The sequence below is a fragment of the Globicephala melas genome, chromosome 20, assembly GCF_963455315.2.
Source record: "Globicephala melas chromosome 20, mGloMel1.2, whole genome shotgun sequence".
NCBI classification, from domain to species: Eukaryota; Metazoa; Chordata; class Mammalia; order Artiodactyla; family Delphinidae; genus Globicephala; species Globicephala melas.
Window position 1 is genome coordinate 37,416,710 of NC_083333.1, and position 25,846 is coordinate 37,442,555.

The window sequence follows — 25,846 nt, forward strand, 5'->3', positions numbered from 1 at the left end:
CACTGTTCTTTATCCTGGGCACTGTTATCTCCATTTCATCAGGTCGTCATCTTCTCTCCTCACCTTTCAGGTACCTAGTCCCCTTTTCCTCTCTTAGTCTATCCCTAGTCTCACCTCACCAACCTCCTCTACCCCGAAAAATCCCTCCAGACCTTAGAAAATGACCTTAGACATTTGCACTTTAGGTTAAATTTAAATCATTGTAAGGCTGTCTTACCTATTTTCTCATCACCGTGAGAGGAAAGTATATTAAGGATTTCAGGGATCAATGACAAACTGAAGGAGTTTCGTTTAGTTTTGCTTTTTGTTTTTTGAGGAAAGGAAAGACTGATTAAGTCACAGAAATCAAGACAAAGAGAGACAACCAGATTTTGCCAAAGACAGAAATCAGGTAAATTCCAGGTCTAGATAATTAGTGGATGGCCTTTCAGAATATCACCATTGGGGTAAATCAGCTCTTGCTATTTTCTGTCTTTCTTCCTCAGGATGGTCCAGATTGTAGTTGCTTGGGAGAGAGCATCTGACTGACCGAGCCTGGGTTCTGTGCTCCCTCCTAGGCCAGGGGACGGCAGGGTGCATTGACTGACAATGCTTTCAAGGCTGCATGAACCAGGGTAGCTGTGACCAGAAAAAAAGGGGAATGAATTTGGGGCAGCAAAAATATTTGTTATCTATCAACCATAACTGCAAGGATTGCCAGAAGGGGATGCAGAATCAGTTCCACTCTCTTTCTAAGACAACCTTGAATATTAGAGCAAGGCACAGATGGGACGCACAGGCATGTGACAACCTGGGGTAATGTCTCCCCTCCAGCTGGATGCTAAGCACCTCAAGTGCAGCAGCTCATGTCTTCTTATGATTTCTTTGGTAGACCCTGCAGAGGGCTGTGCACATGATTCTAATGAATTTATACCACTTGTGAGAGGATACAAAGAGTCCCTTATCGTGCAGAGATATGCTTGTAAGCTGACACAGTGGAACCTCTCCAGCATCCAGCAAACCTGTCTTTCCTACGTGATAAACACTCCTCCTCGGTGTAGAGATTGAAGACATTTTCACCTGCAATCTAGTTTACCTAGCAAAACAAGACAACAAAGCAGTGGTAAATACGTTTGCTTATTCTCTGGCCTTGAAAATAACGTCAGATCATTGTACTGAGAGCCAATGTCATCTTCTGGATCTGGTAATTATTTGGGCAAAATCTCTTGATTTATAGATTCAAAGTATCAAAAAATGTAAGACAACCTGTTAAGCTCATCAAATTACACCTCTCACTTTCCAAGTAAGGAAACTGGGGCTCAGAGAGGTGAAGGGAGGTGGGGAGTTAGTGGCAGAGAAAGGAAAAGGATGAGAATCTTCCAACTCCCCAATCTATTTAAATTATTTTTATAGCTTTTCCAAGTTAATAGATCAGAGTTCAACTAGTTCCCTGTCCTTCCTGATAAACTCTCTGATCCATCGATGATTTAGTTAACATCTGATTTGTCCAAGAGCACACTCTGGTTCTCAGGTACAGTGTGAGAGTTTACGAAACTTACCTGACCTTTTTCTTCTGTCCCCCTGCCCATCTTCAGGTCACTTATTGTTATTAGTTTTCCATTTTAAATCGCTAAAGCCTGCCCAGCTCTTCTAATTCTTTCTTTCCTTTCCTCATATTAGAAAAAACTATTTTTTTCTAATTAACTGTTGAAAAGGTAACACATCTGATCAATTTTTATTACTGTCTTGTGTAAATATAAAGAGAAATATAAGATAGTAGAAGCAATAAGATCATCAGAGACCCTATTTGGGAGAACCTCTCCTCTTGTAGAGAGCTGTTATTATTATCTATTCTGAGGAAATGGTATGGTAGAAAGGAAACATCAAGGTCAAAAAAAAAAAGGCCGAATTTAGGGCACAGTTTATTCAAATTCCACCGTGTATATATTGTCTAAAATGAACACTGGGAATTGACAAAAGTTGTTAGACACAAATTACCTTTATTAATAAATATATTTAATAATAAACTAATATATAAAGATATACAAACAGTCACAATTCACTTACACATTTGAGGAAAATCTTTTTTTTTTTTTGGTACACGGGCCTCTCACCGCTGCGGCCCCTCCCGCTGCGGAGCACAGGCTCCGGCTCTGGACGCGCAGGCCCAGCGGCCATGGCTCACGGGCCTACCCGCTCCGCAGCATGTGGGATTCTCCCTGATCGGGGCACGAACCCGCATCCCCCGCATCGGCAGGCGGACTCGCAACCACTACGCCACCAGGGAAGCCCCTGAAGAAAATCTTAACCTGAGTTCTCCAGGCTACACATAAGCTAAATGTAAATGCCAAGGCTCATCACTTTCAGGAGCTAGGAAACACATCCGCCTACAAACAAAAGCCTGAATTCACGCAGAATTTGAATTCAGAACCAACTACACATTACTGATCTTTCCAGGGGCGAAGGCCAGTAACCGTGCTGGGTGCTCTTACGTACATTTTCACACTTAAGTGGGTCTGGAAGCATAAAGTTAAAAGGCCATTAAAGGGCAGAGATAAGCAGGGGCTCAGTGATTAAAAGCATCAACGTCCTATACTTCCTATAAAGTCCGGCGCAAACGGCCAGTTGTGATGAGATTCGCAAAACGAGCTCTGGACAAAGTCGGCAGCAGACACGTGAAAGACCCAGAAGCCCCTCCGCCCCGGAAGCTCGCGTTCAAAATGGCGCCACCGCCCCGCCCGCCCCGGGCTGCCGTCGAGCCCGCGCGTGCACTGCAGGGCGGGGGCGGCGGGGCGCGTGCGCGGCGTCTAGACGGCTGCGCGCCTGCGCGAGAGCGGGCAGCGAGTGCGCGCGCGGCGGGGGCGGGCTCTTCAGAGCGCCGGGCTGCAGCGGCGGAGCCGGACGTGTTCGCGAAGATGGCGGGCCGGGTGAGTACAGTTCGAGGAGCCGCGGTTCGAGGCGGGGGTGCCTGGCTCACGGGTAACTGGAGGTCCAGACAGCCCCAGGGGAGGGGAATGAGCCTGAGCAAACGGGGCGGTGAAGGGGGGTGGCAGGCCAGAGAAGCTGGGAAGAGGGAGCGGTGGCAGGGGATTAGCCCTCCTCAGAAACTCCGTCCCCGTTAGAAGCTCGAGGGAGGAGACCACCTCGCTACCCGGGTCTCCTAGGTCTCCCTTAATCCTCCCTTTACATCCCTTGGGGCTTGTCCCCCTCTCTTCTCAAGCTAGCGGCAGGCTCGTGGCCGTCCCAGGCCGGTCTGAGGGCTCTAGGGGTTTCTCCGCACCCTCTTGCGAGGGCTTATTAGGTGCCGCCTCTGGAAAAACTGCGGGGGATCCGTCTGCTGCATTGGGGCGAGGGCTATGACAGGGACCAGAAGGAACCCATTTCTGGTTCTTCACAATAAAAGGTCTTGAGAAAGGAAGAGGGGGTGCAAATGACTTTTAGTGTTGAACCCCGGCCATCTGGGGGACGTGTCACTGCCGGCTCAGGCAGAAATGCCTTGAGCTTGGAGTGGGGATGGATTTGGAGTGTCGCGTTTTCCTTTTATGAATGACAGCCGTTTCGAATGCAGCAGGATATGTTGTAGTTTCAGGGTTTTAAATTTTACTTCCTCCTTTAGCCTCTGAGATCGCGGGGTAGTATGGGTTTGGCGAGGGGAGATAAGGCCTGTTCTGGCGTGTACTGCAGTGTGCGTTGAGCAAAAACCTCTCTGAGGGATGGATCCTGCCCAGAGATTACACTGGTCATAAACCTGGGGACGTTAACTGCGTCATTAGGGGATAAGGATGTGCTTGACTGATTTATTTCTACTGGAATATTTGAATAAATTTGCATAGATTATGCATACACGCAAATGTTCTCCCTAAAGGAAATTGTTAAGTCGGGAGATTCTAGAGTGAGAAGAGACCTTAAAGGTCATATAATTAGGCCTGTTTCTCTTCTTTTCCCCGCAGCCTCTCCTTTTATCTACAGCTGCTCCAAATGTGCTTCAGATTCTCTTTCCCCCGCTTCTAAGGAGCCCCATTCCTCTATATTCACCTGCTCCCTCTTAACAAACTCAGGCTTCTCCCATCGTAAACCCTCCCTCCACTCCCACAGCTGTCACCTTTTCTCTTCCCACTTTACAGCTAGAAATCTTGTCTCCATTTATTTGTCTCCCATTTGCTTGCCACCTACCCACGCCTCAACCCACTGCAGCCTGATTTCTGGCCCTATCATCCCACTGAAACGTGCCCCTAAACTTAACTGACATTTTTCATTCCTTGTCTTACTTGATGCCTCAACAGCGTTGGACATTGTTGACCGTTGCCTCCTTCATGGAAAATGTTCTTCCCTTGGCTTCAGCCTCCCTCCTGTTTTTAGTCAGACTGCTCTTTTGCAGACTCACCCTCCTCTACTCTGTTATTCAGTGCAGATGTTCCTCAAGGCTGTCTCCTCACTCTGTTTTCTCCCCAGGCAATCTCTTCTAAGCCCAGCTTCAACTACTATCTAGATGCCAACGATTCTCAGTATCTTACTCGCAGTGCAGACCTATCATTTAAGTTTCAGATCAGTATGTCAAACTGACTATTTAAAATCAAGGCACCTCAAACTCAACTTGTTCAAATTCAAACCCATGGTCTTAGCCCACCTAATTAGTATTTTTACAGGGTTTCTTATTTCAGTGAATGGCATCACAATGCATTCCACTTATATAAGCTGGAAACCTGAGGAGGGGGCGAGTGGGTCATTCTTTATACTTATGTCTCTTACCATATCCTCTGCCCTCAAGGAAAATTCATCACTGAGTTCTGTTTCCCCCCTCAGAAAAGGGTATTATTAATTATTAGGGCCAAAGAATCTGGGTTGGGCATTACTGCTTTAAACTGTATCCAAAACACCCACTGGACTAGTCACATGGGTTCTGTCATTTTAACATCCTAAAAATCTCTCCAATCTGTCAACCTCTCTACAACTTCATTTCCACCCCCTTTTCCCAAACTACTATCATTGCTGGCCTGGACTACTTCGGGAAGCTCCCGAGTGGCCTCCTTATGCCATTCACCACATTGATTATTCCCTCCCGTGCCCATTGCTACTTAAACCCCTCCCTCAGTAACAGTCATTACTTTTGGGAGAAGACTAAATCCTTAACTGGGCCTTGAAGGCCCTTTGTGATTCTGCTCCTGCATCTCTACTCACTGCCTTACTCTCTATGCTCAGGTTATATAAGCCTTTCAGTTCCTTGAACACAGGGTCTTTGCATGTGTGTTTCCTTTCTTTGTGATGTTCTGCTCCCAACCATTTACCTCTTACTCATAGATCACTCAGCTCCTCAAGGGAGGCCTGTTCTGATGATCCCCCACTAAGTCAGGATCCTTTGTTAATATGCTCTTGAAGAACTGAATTCCTTTCCTTAGATATTTATGTCTGTCATTTAAAATTTATTAGTGTGATTGCCTCTACCACTAGACTTTGCTTTCCATGAAAGCAGAGACCATGTTAGTTTTTTACTTACTATCATCAGTGCTTTGCACCTGCCTGGGGCCTAGGGTTAGTGCTTTGGGTACCATTGCTTAGCTACAAATGTATCTCATTTAATCATGACAAAACCACCCTGCAAGATAGGTAGTATTAACTTTGTTTTACTCAGAGAGAGGGACTTAGTAACTTGCCAGGTTCACAGCCAGCAAGAAGCAGGATTAGCATTTGAATTCAGGTCAGTTCATCAACTTAGTTGCAAGGGTATAAAGAAGAGTAGATTTACTTTACCTAGAACTTGCCTGCTGTCAAAGTTTAATTTTGAAAAACTACCTTCTATCTTTCGGAAAATTTAAGCACCTTTGGCCCATCTTGAGTGGTCTTATCTTTTCTTCCTATAGCCATAATTGTCTAACAACTACCTATCCATGTTTAACAAATACAGTCAGCCTTGTTGTAATTCTCTTTTTATGGGAGAAAAGCTATTTTGAGTTTTTACTGCTTTTGATTGGTTTAGTTAATTTTGGCATTCTGACATCAGCTTGTAAACGGTATTTATGTTCACTCTGTTATTGAAGATTTGTATCAGTGTTGCTGATGATAGCATTAGTAACCTGTGTATCTTGGCCTTTGCTTTTCCTGACCAAAAAAGAAAGCATCATATTTAGTCCATCTGGGAAACTGAAGAATAAACTGTGTGATGTTATTCAATATAGCATCTAGGTCATCAGAAATTGGTTAATCCTTAAAATACTTTGAAGCCCCTAATCTCAAAACTAAAGAACCTAAAAGAAAATAATTTTTGTCATTATTGTTTTAGTGTATTTATTATATGAGAAAAATATGGAATGACAAGTTGGATACATTTTATAACACGATCAATTAATTTAAACGTATCTGGTTCCTTTTGACCTTTCAAAAGATTCAATTAGGTAATAGGTTTTTCTCAGCTGTTTTAAATTTTTGCTAGTAATAAATCAGATTCTAAAGTTATAATTCTTATTACTTACATTGACTATAGACTCTTATTTATAAAAGACCTCCACGTACAGATGGCTGCCACTGCCCTAGGCCTCCACACCGTCTTTCAGAACTCTCGTGCTGCAATTGCTCTGGAATCAGGGAATCAGAAGCAGAGGAAAGAATCTGAAATGTAGCCTTAATAGCTGAGGAGAGCTGACTCTAGGCAGGGAGAAGCTCCTTAGTAAAGCTTCTCTGTTTGGTGTTGCTTTCCAGACCCCTTAGACTACCACTGTCACCCCACTCCTGAAGAAAAAGGAAAGAGAAGAAGATAGGCTTTCCACAGTGCCTGAACTTTTTTGTACTCTCTCTTTTAAAATTGCCAGAAATCTCACTTACTGGAAATTTAGCAGTCCCTTTCTAAAAATACACATACATTAATGAAAATAAAACCAAGGGATTGTTTTCTTCATAAATTCTTACATCTAGTGGAGGTAATTTGTTTTAAGAAATAGGAGTAAGATGATGTTAAATAGGAATCTAAGAGAGGGAACTCTCTTAGCTGTTGAAAGGGGTTTAGAAGGATGTTAGAGGTAAGTTTTACCTAATCTGGCTGTTTGTCTAGGTCAGGCTAGTATATTTAGTATCAGTATATTGAAAAAATTTTTGTAACCTAGTCCAGAAACCTGATCGTTTATAACATTTTTATGGGTGAATGACATCTTTACCAAATAACCAACCTTCAGATTGGAACACAAGTCCTAGATTGGGGACAGCTCATGGGCAGTACCACAAGTCAAAACAAATAATATAAAATGTTTTGTAGTCCCATTTCCTAAAAAAGAGTTTTACTGTCCGGAACATATCAGCTCTCTGCAATCTTGTATGCAGTAGTTATTGCTTTTGTGTATCACTCTAGTGGAGATTTTATAAAGTATGTTCAAATGCAATACATTTTAGAAAATAAAATTGAACTCTTTAAGCACTATCAACTAGCTCCTTTCTGAAACCCAGAGGAATTTATGCTTAAGATGGATGTATTCTTTTTTCAGGTATTTAAGTAAGGGTGCAAAGGTGTAAGGTGAAAGTATATTATTTTACTATTGAAAATTCTTGAATTGTTAGAGCAGTGAATCCTTGGAAACAGCTACATTGGCAATATACTAGTCACTTGCTATAAGGCTGTTCTTAAGGGTCCATACTCTGGGTATGTGTATAGGTAAAAATCTCTTAATGAGGTCCTTTATCCTACTTCAGTATTAATGCCCTTGAATGGGCTCTGAGACCTACCTTACACTGCCTTCAATTTCCTAGTGATTTAAACTCATTTTCAACTTATTTTTTTTATGATGCAAACTAAATATTCCTTGTGTGACTATAACTATTTCTAGCTCTATGCACTTTAAACAAGAATAATTCATATGCGCCTTAAGAGATTTCAAGCATGATGAAAAGTACAGAAAATAGTATAACATACATATATCTATGTGCCCATCATCCAGATTGTGTCTACATATTGTGGTATTTGCTTTGTATCTTTTAGAAATAAAACCTTATAGATCCAGTTGAATCACCTTTGTATCCCTTCTTTTTATAAAAAATTTATTTTATTTATTTAGTTTTGGCTACGTTGGGTCTTCGTTGCTGTGCGCGGGCTTTTTCTAGTTGCGGCCAACAGGGGCTACTCTTCGTTGCGGTGCACGTGCTTCTCATTGCGGTGGCTTCTCTTGTTGCAGAGCACAGGCTTTAGGCGCATGGGCTTCCATAGTTGTGGCACGAGGGCTCAGTAGTTGTGGCTCGCGGGCTCTAGAGTGCAGGCTCAGTAGTTGTGGCGCCTGGGCTTAGTTGCTCCGCGGTATGTGGGATCTTCCCGGACCAGGGATTGAATCCATGTCCCCTGCATTGGCAGGCGGATTCTTAACCACTGCACCACCAGGGAAGTTTACATACTGTGAAATTTGCTCTATATCTTTTAACTTTTAGAAATAAAACCTTATAGATTCAATTGAATCCCCTTTGTATCCCTTCTTGATTCCACTGACCTTTTCCAGAAGTAACCACTACCCTAAAGTTGGTATAAATCCTTTCTGTTCACATCTACGTATGTTTGTGCCCATAACTAATATATTGCTTTTTGTGTTTTAAAAATGTATATAGTGGTGTCATAATGTATATTTCCTTCTACAGCGTGCATTTTTTCATTTAAAATTGTGATTGAGATTTAGTCATGTTGAAATTACATAGAGCTAGTTAATTCTGTTTATTGTGTAGTATTCTATTTTGTAAATATACCACAATTATCTGTTTTCTTATCAGAGGACAATTTAGGTGGTTTTCAATTTTATTTCTCCTGGTGCACACATTCTTGTATATGTCTCCTTACATATGAGTGTAACAGTTTCTTTAAGGTATAGGTCTAGAGACGTGGACATGTACCCTATGTAGAATAGCTACATAGAATTGCTGGGTGATCAGTGACCTTTATCTTTACCTAGTTATAACAGTTTGCAGTCTTACCAGCAGTATATGAGTACCTGATACTCATGTCCTCTCCAGCACTTAATATTGCAGACGTTTTAATTTTTACAATATGATAGGGGTAAAATAATATTGTTTAAATTTGCATTTTTTTCCTGATTACTAGTGAGATTGAGCATTCTTCATATTGGTCTTCGGAGTTTCCTCTTCTGTGAATTACGTTTGCATATCCTTTGCCCATTTTTTTTTCTTTTGGGCTGTTCAGTGGTGATCTTTTCATGTTTGCAGTGTTTTAGATTTAAATTTTATTTTAGTTATAACTACCCATTTTTTTAAACCTCTATAAGTAGTGTACTTGTATGTTTTAAAACAGATCGTTTCCCACTTTGAAATTAGAAAGATTTTCTTTTAAAAGGTTTTGGTGTTTGATTCATCTGGAATTTATTTTTGTGTTTGGTGTGAATTAGGAAGCTAATTTTATCTTTTCCATATGTATAACCAGTTGTCCCAATGTCATGTATTGACTCCATCCTTTTTCCCACTGATTTGTAATGCTACCTCTGTTTTATATCCACTGTAAGTCTAGACTCTATTCTGTTTCATTATTCTGTTTGTCTATATGTGCACCAATACCACTGTTTTAATTACCATAGCTTTAAAATTATTCTTGCTATCTGGTAGTGTTAGTCCCCCTCATTTTTCTTCATTTGGCATTTCTTGCCCTTTCCATATGAAGTTTATGAGCAACTTAATCCCTCCTTTAAAAAAAATTTTATATTTATCTTTTGCCATTGATTTACATTTTTCTTTATAGTATTTTATACGGGCAGATACAAAGATCATTTCAATAAAATTTAGCTGAATTACTCTAGGAAGCTGATAAGCTGATTTTCTTCCCTCTCTCCTTTCTTTCCTGTTTTTTTTTGCCATTAAGCAAAAAGTGCTAATAATTTATTGCAACTTTGTGCCCTATAGATTTGCAATCAGATGAATTAGCATTAGCTGTTTATGAGTAATGCAGGGTGTTTTGGTCCTTTGCTAAATTCGGAATGAAGTGCTAAAATTCTGATGTATTTTGCACTAGCTATGTAGATCTTTGGTAATGGAGAAAATAGGAAAATTATTAAAGTAAGAAATAAGTTGTCATTTTTGAAACCCAACATTCACTTCTTTATAAAATCACTAAATATTAAAGAGAATTTTAGGATTTCACTGATGGATTATTATTTTTTAATTTGTTATTAATTTATTTTTGACCAAGTGGCTTATGGGATCTTAGTTCCCCCATGAGGGATTGAACCCGGGTCCTCGGCAGTGAAAGCGCAGAGTCCTAACCACTGGAGCGCCAGGGAATTCCCATCGCTGGTGGATTTTTTAAAAGTGTAAAGTGTTTTTAGTGTTATGGGCATATGAGCAAACATTTTCTTACTTGGTTTGACAAGCAATGAAAATAAAACTTATCACTAATTCTGGGTCTTCCAAAAAAAATCTGAGTGCGGAGATTAAAACGATTTAGTTATCCTAGTTACTTTTCTCCTAGAGAATAATATTGACAAAATTTTTTGAGATGATAGCAGACTTAGATCCCACTGTTTAGAACAAAGCCTGGCATGAAAGTGTTATTTAGTAAATGATTGTTGAATGGGGGAATGTTTATTTCTGTATACCTTAGTAAATTATCATTTTGGACAGTGTCTGTAGTTGGATTTTAATGTTATGTTCTCTGCCAACTATTGAATACTGTTGTTTATTCTGTTATCCAAGTCATTAATATAGCATAGATCTAACTTTAAATAGCTGCTGGCCTCCGATACAGTCCTTTTCTCGATCTGCAAATATTGAGTCTGATAACTTTTTTGTTTATATAGACTTCCAATCAATTTACTACTTATAAAGCATCAAAATAAACTTAACTATAAAGTTTTACCAAGTTAAAGGATGAAATGGACCAAGAGCATTATTGAAGTCTCTTTTCCGTATTTTCTTCTCTTCTATTATAGAAGGAAATGAACCTGCCATTATTTCTGTTTTTATGAAGTTTATTTCTCTTAGTGCAATGATTCCCAAAGTGGAATCTGCAGACCAGCTAATCAGCATCACCTGAGAACTTGTTAAAAGTGCAGATTCTCTTACCCCACAGAGGTTGATTAAATTAGAAATACTGGAGGTGGGGCCCTTGCAATCCCTTAACAGTTCTGAAGATGGTGTATGCTAAAGTTGAGGACCATTGACTTAGGATTTTGAGCTCTCCAATTTACTTTAACAAATTGTTCGAGATTTTTTTCTCCAGATTTCCTTCCAAATGTATACTCAACCTTGTTATTTCTAGATTTTAGCGTTATTGTCTTACCTTTCCTTTAATACCTTCTTCACCTGTATCCAATTTTCAGACGTTTAAGAAAGCGTAAGTTATTTCGTGCAGTATGGAGAATTAGGTACCTTGACAGACCTTTCCATGGAAAATATTTGCAATGCTAGATAGCATGGTAATTACAGTTAATTAAAAGATGTTGTATTCTTGAAATTTGCTAAGACAGCAGATCTTTCTTTTTCTTTCTTTTTTTTTGGCCGTGCTGGGTGGCTTGTGGGGTCTTAGTTCCTGACAAGGGATCGAACCTGCGCTGCCTGTGTTGGAAGCGCGGAGTCTTAACCACTGGACCGCCAAAGAAGTGTGCTAAGACAGTAGATCTTAAGTGTTCTTACCATACACGCACACACAGAAGTAACTTTGTGAGGTGATGGATATGTTTATTAGCTTGTTGTGGTAATCATTACACAAAGTATACTTATATCAAAACATCACTTTGTATACCTTAGGCAAAATTCCCTAAGGTTGAGCGTGTGCATGTACGCTTGTGATCCAGCAGTTCTTCTGGAGTGGGTGTATGTGGGGGTGGGGGTGGGAGTATAGCTATCCAATTGAAATGCATACATATATTATTCAAAAGACATGTAATGTTATTAGTGACAGTATTCATAATTAAAAACTGGAAACAACTCATGGATAAATAATGGTGGTATATTCATATAATTATATATTGTAAAAAGCAAGGAAAATGAACTATTGCTACATGCAACAAAATGGATGAGTGTTAACAATCATAATATTGATGGGTAGAAGTCACACACAAAATAATACAAGCTATATGATTCCATTTATATAAAGTTTTCAACAGGCTAAACTCTGATTTCTATCTCTGGTGGTAGAAACAAGATAGCAGTTATCTGTGGTTGGGGGTGAAGAGCTAGTGGTAAGGAGGGGGCAGTATGGGATGTTGGTAATGTTCTCTTTCTTTAACTGGGTGTTGGTTACTCTGGGTGTGTTCACTTTGCAGAAATTCTTTGAGCCAAACACAGATACTTTTCTGTATCTGTGTTTTCTTTAATAAAAAGTTGATTTAAAGAAGTGGTAATGTTTTTTTCCTTAAACTAGGTGGTAGGAACATGGTGATTGTTTCTTGGTATTTTATATCTTACGTTTTTAATAAATATTTTATTTTTATTCAGTATTCAAAAAATATAAAAAGTAGCCACTACTTCATTGTTAATTGAACATCTCCTGCACAGAGCACAGTGCCTGGAACATTATAGGTATTCATTAAATATTTGTTCCATTGAACAAACGTAGGGTAGTAATTCCTTTTTGCCTTCCGACAGCCAATCTTTTACTCAATTATTTATAAATAATTATTTCTAAATAACCAAAAAATATAAATAATACCATTATATTATTCTTATACTATCAAGCTGAGTTTATTAAACAGAGAAACCTCTCAGTATTACAGGCACTTGCATCATGAATTATTAGCATGTTTAATTATAGTGACTCAGATTAACATCAGCAATTTAGATTAATATGGATGTAAATCAATAGATTTTGCAGCTTTGAAGATGTGAAATTTAGTAGACTTTCTAATATTTTCGGGTATCTCACTTTTTTCTTTCTTTTTTTTTTCTGAACAACTGAAATCACAGCTAACTTTTTCTACTGAAACTTGTGTTCCACCTTCTGTACCATGCTGCCTCTTGCTTCTTGCCTGTCTTGCATCTCTAACTTTATACTTTCCTGAATGCCCTGTGTCTCGCTAAGGGAAGAGCCCAGAGCTGTGGGACTTAGGGGTTGGGACTGGGGAGAGGCTCTAAGGCCTGGGATCCTTGTTCTGATTCCTTCTGCAAAAATTCTTCTCTCCTTCTTCACCCTTCAAAAGAACGTAGGTGCCAAACTTTCATCAGGATGTTGGGAATAAAAAAAAAAAAAAGCTTCACAAATATTGTTTTGATTTCTTTAAGAACATTTGGAGTAAACTTTTCAGAGTAAGAACACTAAGTTACTAAATAAGAATATCTTAAATTGAATGAATGGTATTTTACAGTTTTGAAAACACCTTCACAGATCCTTTCTTGTTAGACTCTCAGAGCAACCTTATGAGTTGGCACTCTCAAAATTCAGTTCAACAAATATATTTCAACTAACACAGAAACCCTCAGCTAACATCATACTTACTGGTGAACACTGAAAGCTTTCCCCTTTAAGATCAGGAACAAGATAAGGATGTCTGCTGTCTTACACTTCTATTCAACACTATTTTGGAGGTTCTAGATAGGGCAGTTAAGTAAAAGAGTAAAAAAGGCATTCAAATTAGAAAGAAAGAAAATTATATCTATATACAGATGAAAGAATTTACAAGAAAAAAACGTAGAGCTAAAAAATGAATCCCATAAAGTTGCAGGATACAAGATCAATGTACAAAAATCAGTTGCATTTCTATACACTAGCAATGAACAATTTGAAAATAAAATTAAGAAAACAGTTCCATTTACAATAGCATCAAAAAGAACAAAATACCTATGACTAAGTTTAACCAAAGAATTGTAAGATTTGTACACTGAAAACTATAAAACACATTGAAAGAAATTAAAGATCTAAATACATGGAAAGACATCTTCTTAGAAGGAAACGTAGATGAAAATCTGTTCATGGATCGGAATACTCCCAAAATTGATCTATAAATTCAGTGCAGCCTCTTTCAAAATTCCAACTGCTTTGTTCCCAGAAGTGGACAAGCTGATCCTAAAATTCATATGGAGTTGCAAAGCCATTTTAGCCACAACAATTTGAAAAAGAAAAAGAAGAGTAAAGTTGGAGGACACACTTCCTGATTTCAAAACTTATTATAAAGTACAGTAATCAAGATGATATGGCACTGGCCTAAGGATAGTCACATAGTCATGTAAACCAGTGGAATAGAATTGAGAGTCCAGAAGAAAACCATACATTTATGGTTAATTGATTTTCAACAGAGGGCCAAGACCATTCAGTGGGGAAAGAATAGTCTTTTTAACAAGTGATGCTGAGACAACTGGATATCTACATGCAAAAGAATGAACCTGGACCCTTACCTCACACCACATACAAACATGAACTCAGAATGGGTCAAAGATCTAAATCTATAAAATTCTTAGAAGGAAACAAAGGTGAAAATCTGCATGACCTTGCATTAAACAGTGATTTTTTAAAAAAAGATACGACACAAAAAGCACAAGCACCAAAGGGAAAAATAGATAAATTAGATTTCATCAAAATTTAAAATTATCATGCATCAAGAAAGTGAAGAGACAACCCACAGAATGGGAGAAAATATTTATAAATCATATGTCTGATAATGGTCTAGTATCCAGAATGTATAAAGAACCGTTATAACTCAACAATAAAAAGAAACTCTATTTTAAAATGGGCAGAGGATTTGAATAGATATTTCTCCAAAAAAGATGTGAAAATGACTAATAAGCACATGAAAAGATGTTCAGCATCATAGTCATTAGAGAAATATAAATCAAATCCCACAATGGGATACTACCTCACACCCACTAGGATGGCTATAGTTAAAAAAAAAAAAAGTGTTGGTGACAGTGTAGAGAATTTGGGACCCTCATACACTGTTGGTGGAAATGTAAAATGGAGCAGCCATTGTGGGAAACAGTTCGGCAGTTCTTCAAAAAGTTAAACATAGAATGATCCAGCAATTCTCCTAGCTATATAACCAAGTGAGTTGAAAATATATGTTCATACATAAACTTGTACATGAATGTTCATAGCAGCATTATTCATAATAGCCAAAACGTGGAAATAACCCAATGTCCATCAGCTAATGAATAGATAAAACAAATGTGGGTTATCCATACAGTGGAATATGATCACAAAAAGGAATGGAGTGCTGTCACTTGCTACAACATAGATGATCTTGAAAATATTATGCTAATTGAAAGAAGCAATCACAAAGATGACAGATTGTATGATTCTATTTATATGAAATGTTCAGAATAGGCAAATCCATAGAAAGAGAATGTAGATTACTGGTTGCCAAGGGATGAGGCAGGGGAGAATGGGGATTAAATAGCTAATAGGTACAGGGTTTCTTTCTGGAGTGCTAGAAATGTTCTGGAATTAGATAGTGATGATAATTGCACAATGTAGTGAATATACTAAAAATCACCGAAGTGTACACTTTAAAGTGATGAATTTTATGTTATATGAACTTGTCTTAGTCTGTTTGGGCTGCTGTAACAAAATACCAGAGACTGGGTAGCTTATAAACAACAGAAATTTATTTCTCACAGTTTTAGAGACTGGAAGTCCAAGATCAGGGTGCCAGCATGGTTGAGTGAGGGCCCTCTTCTGGGTCACAGACTTCTCATTGTATCCTCACCTGCTGGAAGGGACAAGCTAGTTCTCTGGGCCCTCTTGTATAAAGGTACTAATTCCATTCATGGGGGTTCTTGACCTACTCACCTCCCAAAGGCCTCACCTTCTAATACCATCGCCTTGGGCATTAGGTTGTCAACGTATGGATTTTGGGAAGACAAACATCAAACCATAGCAGAAGTGTATCTCAAAAAATGCTAATAAACACTTCAACTAACGTTGCATATACTGGGTGGCACAGGCATGCCAGAGCTTAGAATAGTGGTACTCAACTAAGTAGTTTAAGGCAGCTGGTGATAAGTAGTGATAAGGCTGTTGGAGAAGCACAAATAATAGAGATATGGGAGATACCCAGTCTTACTAGGAACCAAACAAAGAGTTGTATAGACTTGGCTTTGTAAGATGGGTAAGATTCCATAGGTGGAAGGGGTTTGGAATAGGAAATTCAGGCAAAAGGGGTAGTATAAAACAAAGGTATGGAGTTAGGAATATGAAGTATCAATACATGGGCTTTATTATTTAGGAATCACATTTTTAGTTTTAGGTCATGTCTGGTGGCAGACAGAAGATTGAATTGGAGAAGAGAAATTAGAGTCAGGGAAACCAATCAGGTTATTGCAGTTTTTTTAGGAGAGAGGTGATGTTGGCTGAAATAGATCAACAGTTGTGAGGATGGAAGGGAGGAATCAAATGGAAGTTACAGTGCAGAAGTAGAATTAATAGGTCTTGGCCCCAATTTATGTATGTGTGTGCACGTGCGTGAGTGTATTGGATGGTGAAGGGGAGAATGACCTTGAAATTGTGAATTTGAATGAATTGAAAGGTTAATGATGACGTTAGGACAGCCAGAGAAACAAATTAAAATGAATACTGAGGAGAGGGAGATACCACTGAATTTCTCAATTAGAAAGGCATTGGTGACTTGGAAGAGCCATTGCAGTAAAGTAGTTGCTGGAGAGGATTTCAAAGAAGATTGCCAGAGGATGAGAAGATGGGAGGCAAGGAAGGAGACTTGAGAAATTTGGTTGTAAAGTGAAGAGAGAAAGGTTGATAATTTGAGGTAAGAGAATTAAGGAACTTTTGCTTTTTAAGTCACTATGAGGGGTGTGGACCTGCCTCTGGAATGAGAGAGGCTTACTGTCAGTGACCCAAGAGGCGAAAGACCAAAGGCTGCATAGGCGGGTTGCCATCAAACCTACAGATGAGGGATTCTACCTCCTTATACATTTGAGATATGTGCCTTAAGATGCTTCTGTAAGGTTAAGAATAGAATGCTGTGATCCTTGAATGTGACCAAATGGAGCTACAGTACGAGCTTGAATCAAATTAGAGGTAGCTATAGGATTAAAACACACAATCTTTAGTTTATTCACTTTAAAATTAGATTTTTTTATCTTCTAAGTATACAAAATTCAGAATGAGTCATATTTTAAAAATCATTTAGAGAGAAGTAATTTTCCTATGAGAAAACAAAAATGTTAGCTAGAGCGAGGGCCGGGTGTTTGCAGGTGTGTAAAGCTTTTAAAACAGCGCCTGGCGTGTAATAAGCTCTCAAAACACATTAACTGTTATTATTGACTCTCCTCCAGTCCAGCCACCAAGTGGATAATCATTCGCCTCAGTGCCATTTATTGAATAGTTCAGCTTTCCTCTACTGATTCTAAATCTCACATATCAAGTTCTCACCTGGTTCTATTTCTGGATTGTTTGTTCTACTCCATTGAACTGTTTCTGTACTAATACTACAATACATTGTTTTATTTTATTTATTTTTATTTTATTTTTAGTTTTTTTTTTGGCCACAGGATCTTAGTTCCCCAACCAGGGATTGAACCCCGGCCCTCGGCAGTGAAAGCGTGGAGCCTAACCACTGGACTACCAGGGAATTCCACTAAATTGTTTTAATTACTGTGTACGGCATGTTTTGATGTCTAGTAGGGCCAGTCTCATTCTTTGTGAAATTTTTCTTGGCTACTTTCACAAATTAAAAAAAAATTTTGTTCCCTTCTCATTTTGTCTATTACATTTATAAAACTTTGCCAGTTACAGTTTAGATTGAATTTGCTGAAGTCCCATTGGATTTTCTTATAATTACATTAAGTTTATAGGTTAATTTGGAGTTGATGATATCCTTACAGTATTAAGTCATTGCATAGAATGACATCATATATCTCTACATTTACTTGGATATTCTTTTTTTTTTTTTTTTTTTTTTTTGCGGTACGCAGGCCTCTCACTGTTGTGGCCTCTCCCGTTGCGGAGCACAGGCTCCGGATGCGCGGGCTCAGCGGCCATGGCTCACGGGCCCAGCCGCTCCACGGCATGTGGGATCTTCCCAGACCGGGGCACGAACCTGTGTCCCCTGCATCGGCAGGCGGACTCTCAACCAATGCGCCACCAGGGAAGCCCTACCAATTTTTTAATTCCACAAATATTTATTGAGTGTCTGTTATGTGCTAACTATTGTACCAAGTACTTCTCCAAATTTTAAAGTAATGTATTTTGAGGCATTAATGAATGTTCCCAAGTTAATGCAGTCTTGGAGAGGAAATTATTTATTCACAGAGCCAAGGATTTAGTTAACTGGCTTATGACTTGGTGTTCATTTTGATGCTCAGTCATTGGTTAATCTGCCCAGTATAAATAAAATTTTAACTCTTTGTATATCTATCAAAAGATTCTGTGTTTCAGACCATATCTTGTAATTTCTTACAGAGTTTATTAAAAAGTATGTTTTCTTAATTTATATACAAAAATCTTTGCCACACTGTAGTCAAAGAGAATTAGATTTAACCTACATGGTTTAATTATGAAGAAAAAACACATATAAGCAAATTATGAGACCATGTCTTATATTTCATGAATAATGACAGTGTCCTTTTATTAAGCATGTCCTTCCAGTTATTTTCCTAATGTGTGAGGTCATCACTGTCTATGCAGAAACAGAGGTCTGAAATGAAATATACCATCAATTAACTTTAATACAAAAATTTTAATTTGGGTAGTAAAATAGCAGCTATCTATATTTTTTAACTTGGAAAATGCAGAAAGGAAGAAAATAAATCACTCATAGTCCCATTGTCCAATCACAATTGTGTTTTACATTTTGGTGTGTTTTTATTTTTAATTTATTTATTTATTTTTGCGGTACGCTGGCCTCTCACTGTTGTGGCCTCTCCCGTTTCGGAGCACAGGCTCACGGCCCTAGCCACTCCGCGGCATGTGGGATCCTCCCGGACCGGGGCACGAACTGGCGTCCCCTGGATCGGCAGGCGGACTCTCAACCACTGCGCCACCAGGGAAGCCCTGGTGTGTTTTTATTTAATTTCTTTGCTATACTTAAAAAAATAAAACTATAAAGTAAAATTTATATATATATATATGTATATATATACATGTATACATATACTATCCTGTGATTTGAATATTATGAGGATATGATATTTAATTAAGTGAATATGTTTTAGTTTTCATTGACCATCACTTTGAAATAGGACTTTTAGTTTGCTTCTAATTCATCACCGTTAAAGTAATCCTGTAGAGGACAACTTTGTACATAAAAGTTCTCTATATTTAAAATTATTTTCCTAAGATAAGGGTTATTTATTGTAAAAAACAGTTTATTGTAAAAAACAGTTCCAACCATTCAGAATTGTGAAAAGCGAAGGTGTTTCATTTATACCTTCTTGTTTCACCTCAGTGGTAACTAATTTAGTGTGTATCTTTTTTATTAAAAACTTACTCTACATGCTATTTTATTTCTTTTTTAAAACTTAATTCTATATTGTGGACATTTCCCTTGTCAGTACATACAGAGGTACCTTGACCTTTTAAATGGCTGCATAGTTGTGATACTTTTAACCATGCGCCTATTCACGGCATTTATTTAGCTTTAGACTGTGATTTTTTTTTTCTATTACAAATAATTCTTTACTGAATATCTCTATGATGGTCATAATAATAGCTGAGATTTATTATTTACTCTATATCAAGTGAATAAGAATACTTCATTTAATTCTCTTGTGTATGTTTGGGTGGTTGTGCATTTATTCCTATGTCCTCCTGTTTCCATTCCTGCCCATAGGGAGAGTAGAACTTTAGATCAAATTCCCTTGCGTCTTAGTGGAAGAATTATTACAGGGAAAACAAACAATCTTACTTTTCTCAGGAGGAAGAATTGCCAATCTGATGGTTAGTATGGGACATTCATGCCAGGAGTTGTAGGTTTTATACTTCCTCTTTTCACATCCTGTGCCCAGGACTAGCAGGCCAATATGGTCAGCAACCTTAGACTGGCCTTTAGAGGTAGATCTGGCCATTCTCCTAGTTCTGTTTATTCCTACAGCTTGGATGAGGACTGGTTGGGGAGAGAACTGAATCTGTTCTGCAGACCTAGTTGGCTTTCTTTTCCAGTAGGCCTACCTGAGTACAGATGTACCAAGGTCTAGGTCTTTGTTGCATGTGTGTATGTACCTTGTACCTAAACTATGTTTTCTAGTTTGAACATTTATACTGTCTTTACATGGGAATTATTGGTGATTGCCCAGCCATTAAAAAATCAGACCATCACTTCTCAACTTTATTGAGGTATAACCTATATACAATAAAATACAATCAAGATATAGAACATTTCTGTTATCTCAAAAAATTACTTCATGCTTTTCTGCTGTTCATTTCACCCCGGCCCCAGGCAATCACTGATTGTGTGTGTGTGTGTGGTTGTTACTCTAGATTAATTTTGCTTCTTCTATGATTTCATGTAATTACAAGGTGATGCAAAAGAGTTCATCCTATATTATATAAGCATCTGGCTTTACTTGGCATTATGTTTTTGAGGTTTACTCATGTTGTTGCATATATCAGTAGGTAGTTTCTTTTTAATTGCTGGGTAGTGTTCCATTGTATGGCTGTGCCACAATTTGTTTATCCATTCAACTGTTGGTAGATCTTCGTGTTATTTCAGCTTTTGACTATTATGAATAAAGTTGCTGTGACCGTTTGTGTACTAGTCGTTGTGTGGCTGTATGTTTTCATTTCTCTTTGCTTAAAACCTAGGGGTAGATCTGCTGGGTCACATTAACCTTATAAGAAACTGCATTACATCTTTGCCACTATTTAGTGCTGTCAGCCTTTTATATTTTCCTTTGTGTTTTTTTTTTCCCTCAAAAAACCAAAATGGGAGCTCAGGTTTTTTTTTCTTTTTCAATATAAGTTTGGAAAGGAATTTTAAGGCCCTAAGGGATGTCACCTATGTGAATAGTTACTGATTTGAGATGGATAATGTGAAGGGTATCCCTCCATGCTCTTTGCAAGATTACTATAGGACACACAAATTTAGCTTATTTCTGTCCATCACTTCTAGTCCCACAGGACTTCACAATTTTAATAGAAATTATTATTTCAGGAGTTTATAGCAGAGTGGTTCCATAGGCCTGAAGACACGGATTACTGATGGCCTTTCTCACACTGCTCTAGACTAGCACCATCTAATGAAACTTTCTTCAGTGACAGTTAATAGCCACATGTGGCACTTGAAATGTGACTAGTGCACCTGAATTTTAAAATTTTAATTAGTTTTAATTTTAATAACCATATGTGTCTAGTGGTTACTTTATTGAATAGTGCAGTTATAAAATGTTATTTTTCAGGAAGCACAAAATTGAGTGAGACTTGTTAGCTGAGCTGGCTCTGGGGCAAGTTCGTATATTCTGTCCTACTTCCCTTTCCTGTGGGGGAATTTGTGTCTCTAGACAGATGTAACCTAGGCCTGAAGCACCACAGAGAAGACCAATGGATTCATGAGTGTTGCAGTTATCTGTAATGAGGTCTTATAATCAGGTACTACACGCTTTGGGTTTTTCTATTTATTTTGCCCTACTGAGTTCTTTGGTAAACAATAAAGCATATATTTTAAAAATCCAATTTTTAAAGTGGACCTTTGGATGAAAGTATGTTATTTAAATTTGAAAACTATGCAGTGATGCCCAGAGGAGTCCTGATTACCTGCTCCCCCCCGCCCAATTTTTTTCTTTTTGATGGGAAGAAGCCAGTTCTCTTTCTGCACTTTAAAGGCTCTCACGTAAGTAATGATATAACTTTTTTTTTCCTTTGGCATAAGGATTATATATTTAAAAAATTTTTTAATATTTATTGATGGAGTCATTTAAAAATAACATTAAAGCCCATTACAGGTTATCATAAAGAACCTATCTTTAAGCAGAGGCTGACACACCATTTTAAAGCAAGTATACTCGAATAAAGATGTTTAAAAAAAAAGAACCTATCTTTATGAAAAGATAACTATAGTTTACAAGGCAAAAAAAAAAAATAGTGAGTGGCACTGTTTTACATTTTTGCAAATCTCTGACTTAGAAGACAGCTGTAATTCTCACACATCTGCATCTGCATTCAATCTGTTGTCTCATGCAGATATGTAATTGGAAAAGAAAGGAGTATTTTTAAAATTTACACTGGAGTATAGTTGCTTTACAATGTTTTAGTTTATGCTGTACAGCAAAGTGAATCAGCTATATGTACACATATATCCCCTCTTTTTTGGATTTCCTTCCCATTTAGGTCACCAAAGAGCATTGAATAGAGTTCCCTGTGCTAAACAGTAGTTTCTCATTAGTAATCTATTTTATACATAGTATCAATAGTGTATATATGTCAGTCCTAATCTTCCAATTCATCCCACCCAACCCCCTTTCCCCCTTGGTATCCATACGTTTGTTCTCTATGTCTGTGTCTCTGTTTCTACTTTGCAAATAAGATCATCTATATCGGGCTTCCCTGGTGGTGCAGTGGTTAAAGAGTCCGCTTGCCAGTGCAGGGGACATTGGTTCAAGCCCTGGTCTGGGAAGAGCCCATATGCCGCGGAGTAACTAAGCCCGTGCACCACAACTACGGAGCCCACGTGCCACAACTACTGAAGCTTGTGCACCTAAGGCCCGTGCTCCGCAACAAGAGAAGCCACTGCAGTGAGAAGCCCATGCACCGCAACGGAGAATAACCCCTGCTCGCTGCAGCTAGAGACGGCCGCACACAGCAACGAAGAACCAAAGCAGCCAAAAATAAATAAATTTATTTAAAAAAAAAAATCATCTCTACCATTTTTCTAGATTCCACATATATGTGTTAATACGATATTTTTTTTTTCTCTTTGTGACTTACTTCACTCTGTATGATACTCTTTAGGTCCATCCACGTCTCTGCAGATGACCCAATTTCATTCCTTTTTTTTTTTTTTTTTTTTTTTTGCGGTACGCGGGCCTCTCACTGTTGTGGCCTCTCCTGCTGCGGAGCACAGGCTCCGGACGCGCAGGCCCAGCGGCCATGGCTCACAGGCTTAGCCGCTCCGCAGCACGTGGGATCTTCCAGGACTGGGGCATGAATCATGTCCCCTGCATTGGCAGGCGGACTCTCAACCACTGCGCCACCAGGGAAGCCCTCATTCCTTTTTATGGTTGAGTAATATTCCATTGTATATATGGACCACATCTTCTTTATCCATTCGTCTGTTGATGGACATTTAGGTTGCTTCCATGTCCTGGCTATTGGAAATAGTGCTGTAATGAACATTGGGGTGCATGTGTCTTTTGAATTATGGTTTTCTCTGGGTATATGCCCAGTAGTGGGATTGCTGGGTCATATGGTAGTTCTATTTTTAGTGTTTTAAGGAACCTGCATAATGGCTGTATCAATTTACATTCCCACCAACAGTGCAAGAGGGTTCAAAGTAATGATATAATTACTTCTGCTGAAGTTTTCATTAAAAATTTGTTGAGATTTTCATTCTTTTGCGTAGCAATGAGTTAATAATTTTTTACATTTCAAGTTGTTAATGAAAACATTTTATAGCCTTCAGACAGTTAAATATTCTAGTACCTCAGATAACTAAACTTATATAAATTTGCCTGTCAGTTTCGTATTTTCATTTCATAATAGCTATGTGGCCGTCGTGGCTGGGCTTTTATCATTGTTTCCTAGAGGCAAGGTCAGTGTTAGAAAAATTGTGGAATGTTCCCTTGGCATTATTGTGATAAGTAAACAGCTACTATTTATAGGGTCTCATATTTTGATGAGAAAATGAGATACCGTGCTTGGCTTACCATAAAAACACAGATGCTTCTAGACTCCAGTAGGGAGGCCGTTTGCTCACAGCATCTGTTTTAGTTGGCCAGCCAGATGACTTTTACAGATTTTTTCACTCTTATTTAAAGGACACCAACTCTTTGACAAGTAAACAAGTTTACAAATGAAAAGGTTAACTTAGCATTTTGTAAATTTTTACGTAACTTTGGCTATATCAATTCTGTGTAATTTTGAACTATTAGATAATTTTATTTAAATTATATCACTTCCTAAGTAACCTTGAAATGTCCTTTGTGTCCATGTTCTTTGAATTGTTTATTCTGAAGTTGGGATAGATTGTATTGATCTGTAAGTTCATTTATTCAACAAATGTTTAATGAGCACTGACTGTGTGCCATGCCCTGTCTTAGCCCTGGGAACCATAGATCCGAGCAAGATGTAGTCTCAGTCCTTGAGAACCTTATGTCTTTTACGCAGTGTAAACAGATAATAAAAATACAGTTAAGTTCTTCCATTTGACCTTTATCTTATAGGAGGAGAAGATATCTAGGAAGGTCTTCTAGAAAATGTAATGTCTGAGCTGAGAAATTGTAGAATAAGTAGGAGTTGGCTGGACAAGGGGCTCAGAGTTAGGGAAGAGAGGAATATAAGAGAAAGAAGTGGGACTTCCCTGGTGGTGCAGTGGTTAAGAATCCGCCTGCCAATGCAGGGGACACAGGTTCGAGCCCTGGTCCAGGAAGATCCCACATGCTGTGGAGCAACTAAGCCCGTGTGCCACAACTACTGAGCCTGCGCTCTAGAGCCTGCGAGCCACAACTACTGAAGCCCACACACCTAGAGCCTGTGCCCTGCAACAAGAGAAGCCACCGCAACGAGAAGCCCGCGCACCACAACGAAGAGTAGCCCCCACTCGCTACAATTAGAGAAAGGCTGAGCGTAGTATCGAAGACCCAGTGCAGCCAAAAATAAATAAATTTATAGGATAAAAAAAAAAGAACTTGAATGTCATAGAAAGCAGTTCTGGATTTTGCAGGGCCTCGGGGTTAAAATATTGAAAAAAAAAAAAAAAAGAAAGAAGCTTGTATGTGAGAGAGACCCCAGGGTAAGAGGGAAACAAAGTTCTGCACAGTTTGGTCAGGTGGCCGGTCAAATGGTGACCATGGGCAAAAATACTATCTCATTCGGAAAGCAAACTTATGACCTTATTTGTGTCATGTTCTAAATTAGTGATTTCATAGATCTCATACACAAAATACGTTTTGATCCTATATCCCCAGTATATATACCTATTTATTTTTAAGTGATACACTAATAGTTTATATACATAGTAAAACATACACAAAAAAGAAGGATGAGCTAAAGATGAACTGTAGAAAATTCTCTTAATTTTATTTATTAATAATTCAGAAAGCAAAGTGATGCTTTACTATTCTTTAAAATCTAGGTTTAATATTTTGTAATACAGCTATTCAGAGGTCTATTTCTAAATTCAGGTTTTTTTAAAAAATAAATTTATTTATTTATTTTTGGCTGTGTTGGGTCTTCGTTGCTGTGCGCAGGCTTTCTCTAGTTGTGTCGAGTGGGGGCTACTCTTCATTGCAGTGTGCAGGCTTCTCATTGCGGTGTCTTCTCTTGTTGCGGAGCACGGGCTCTAGGCGCGCGGCCTTCAATAGTTGTGCCACGCAGGCTCAGTAGTTGTGGCTCGCGGACTCTAGAGCACAGGCTCAGTAATGGTGGCGCATGGGCTTAATTGCTCTGTGGCGTGTGGGATCTTCTCAGACCAGGGCTCAAACCCATGTCCCCTGCATTGGCAGGCGTATTCCTAACCACTGTGCCACCAGGGAAGCCCTAAATTTAGGGGTTTTTTGTTACTTGATTTTAATGGCCATCAAAGCATAGATAAGAATGGGGGAAATTTAGCTGTACTTTTGAAATTCCCCCAGATTGTGTACCATTTATGGAAATGTTTTATTGAAATGTGTGAAATGTGGTTGGTAAATTTCCATCTATTTTTCTTGCAGACTAATCAGAATGTATTGTACTTTTATAGTACTAATAAATGGGTTCAAAAATCATTGAAAAATCATTTAGATGATTTTTTTAAAGATTAGAAAAGTTTGCCTCTAACTTTTTAAAGCATGCAGATATGAGAGTTTTTATTTCTTGCTTGTTTTT

General features: G+C 38.4%; 1 protein-coding gene across 2 annotated transcripts in view; it reads left to right on the top strand.

Moving 5' to 3' along the window:
• Positions 1–2,773: 2,773 nt before the first annotated feature.
• NSF (N-ethylmaleimide sensitive factor, vesicle fusing ATPase) overlaps positions 2,774–25,846 on the top strand; it is a 156,681-nt gene continuing 133,608 nt past the window's right edge. For both annotated transcript variants that reach the window (XM_030850057.2, XM_030850055.2), the window contains exon 1: positions 2,774–2,906. In XM_030850057.2, the coding sequence (XP_030705917.1) occupies positions 2,895–2,906 (12 nt within the window). In that variant the 5' untranslated portion in view covers positions 2,774–2,894. The remainder of the gene's footprint in view (positions 2,907–25,846) is intronic.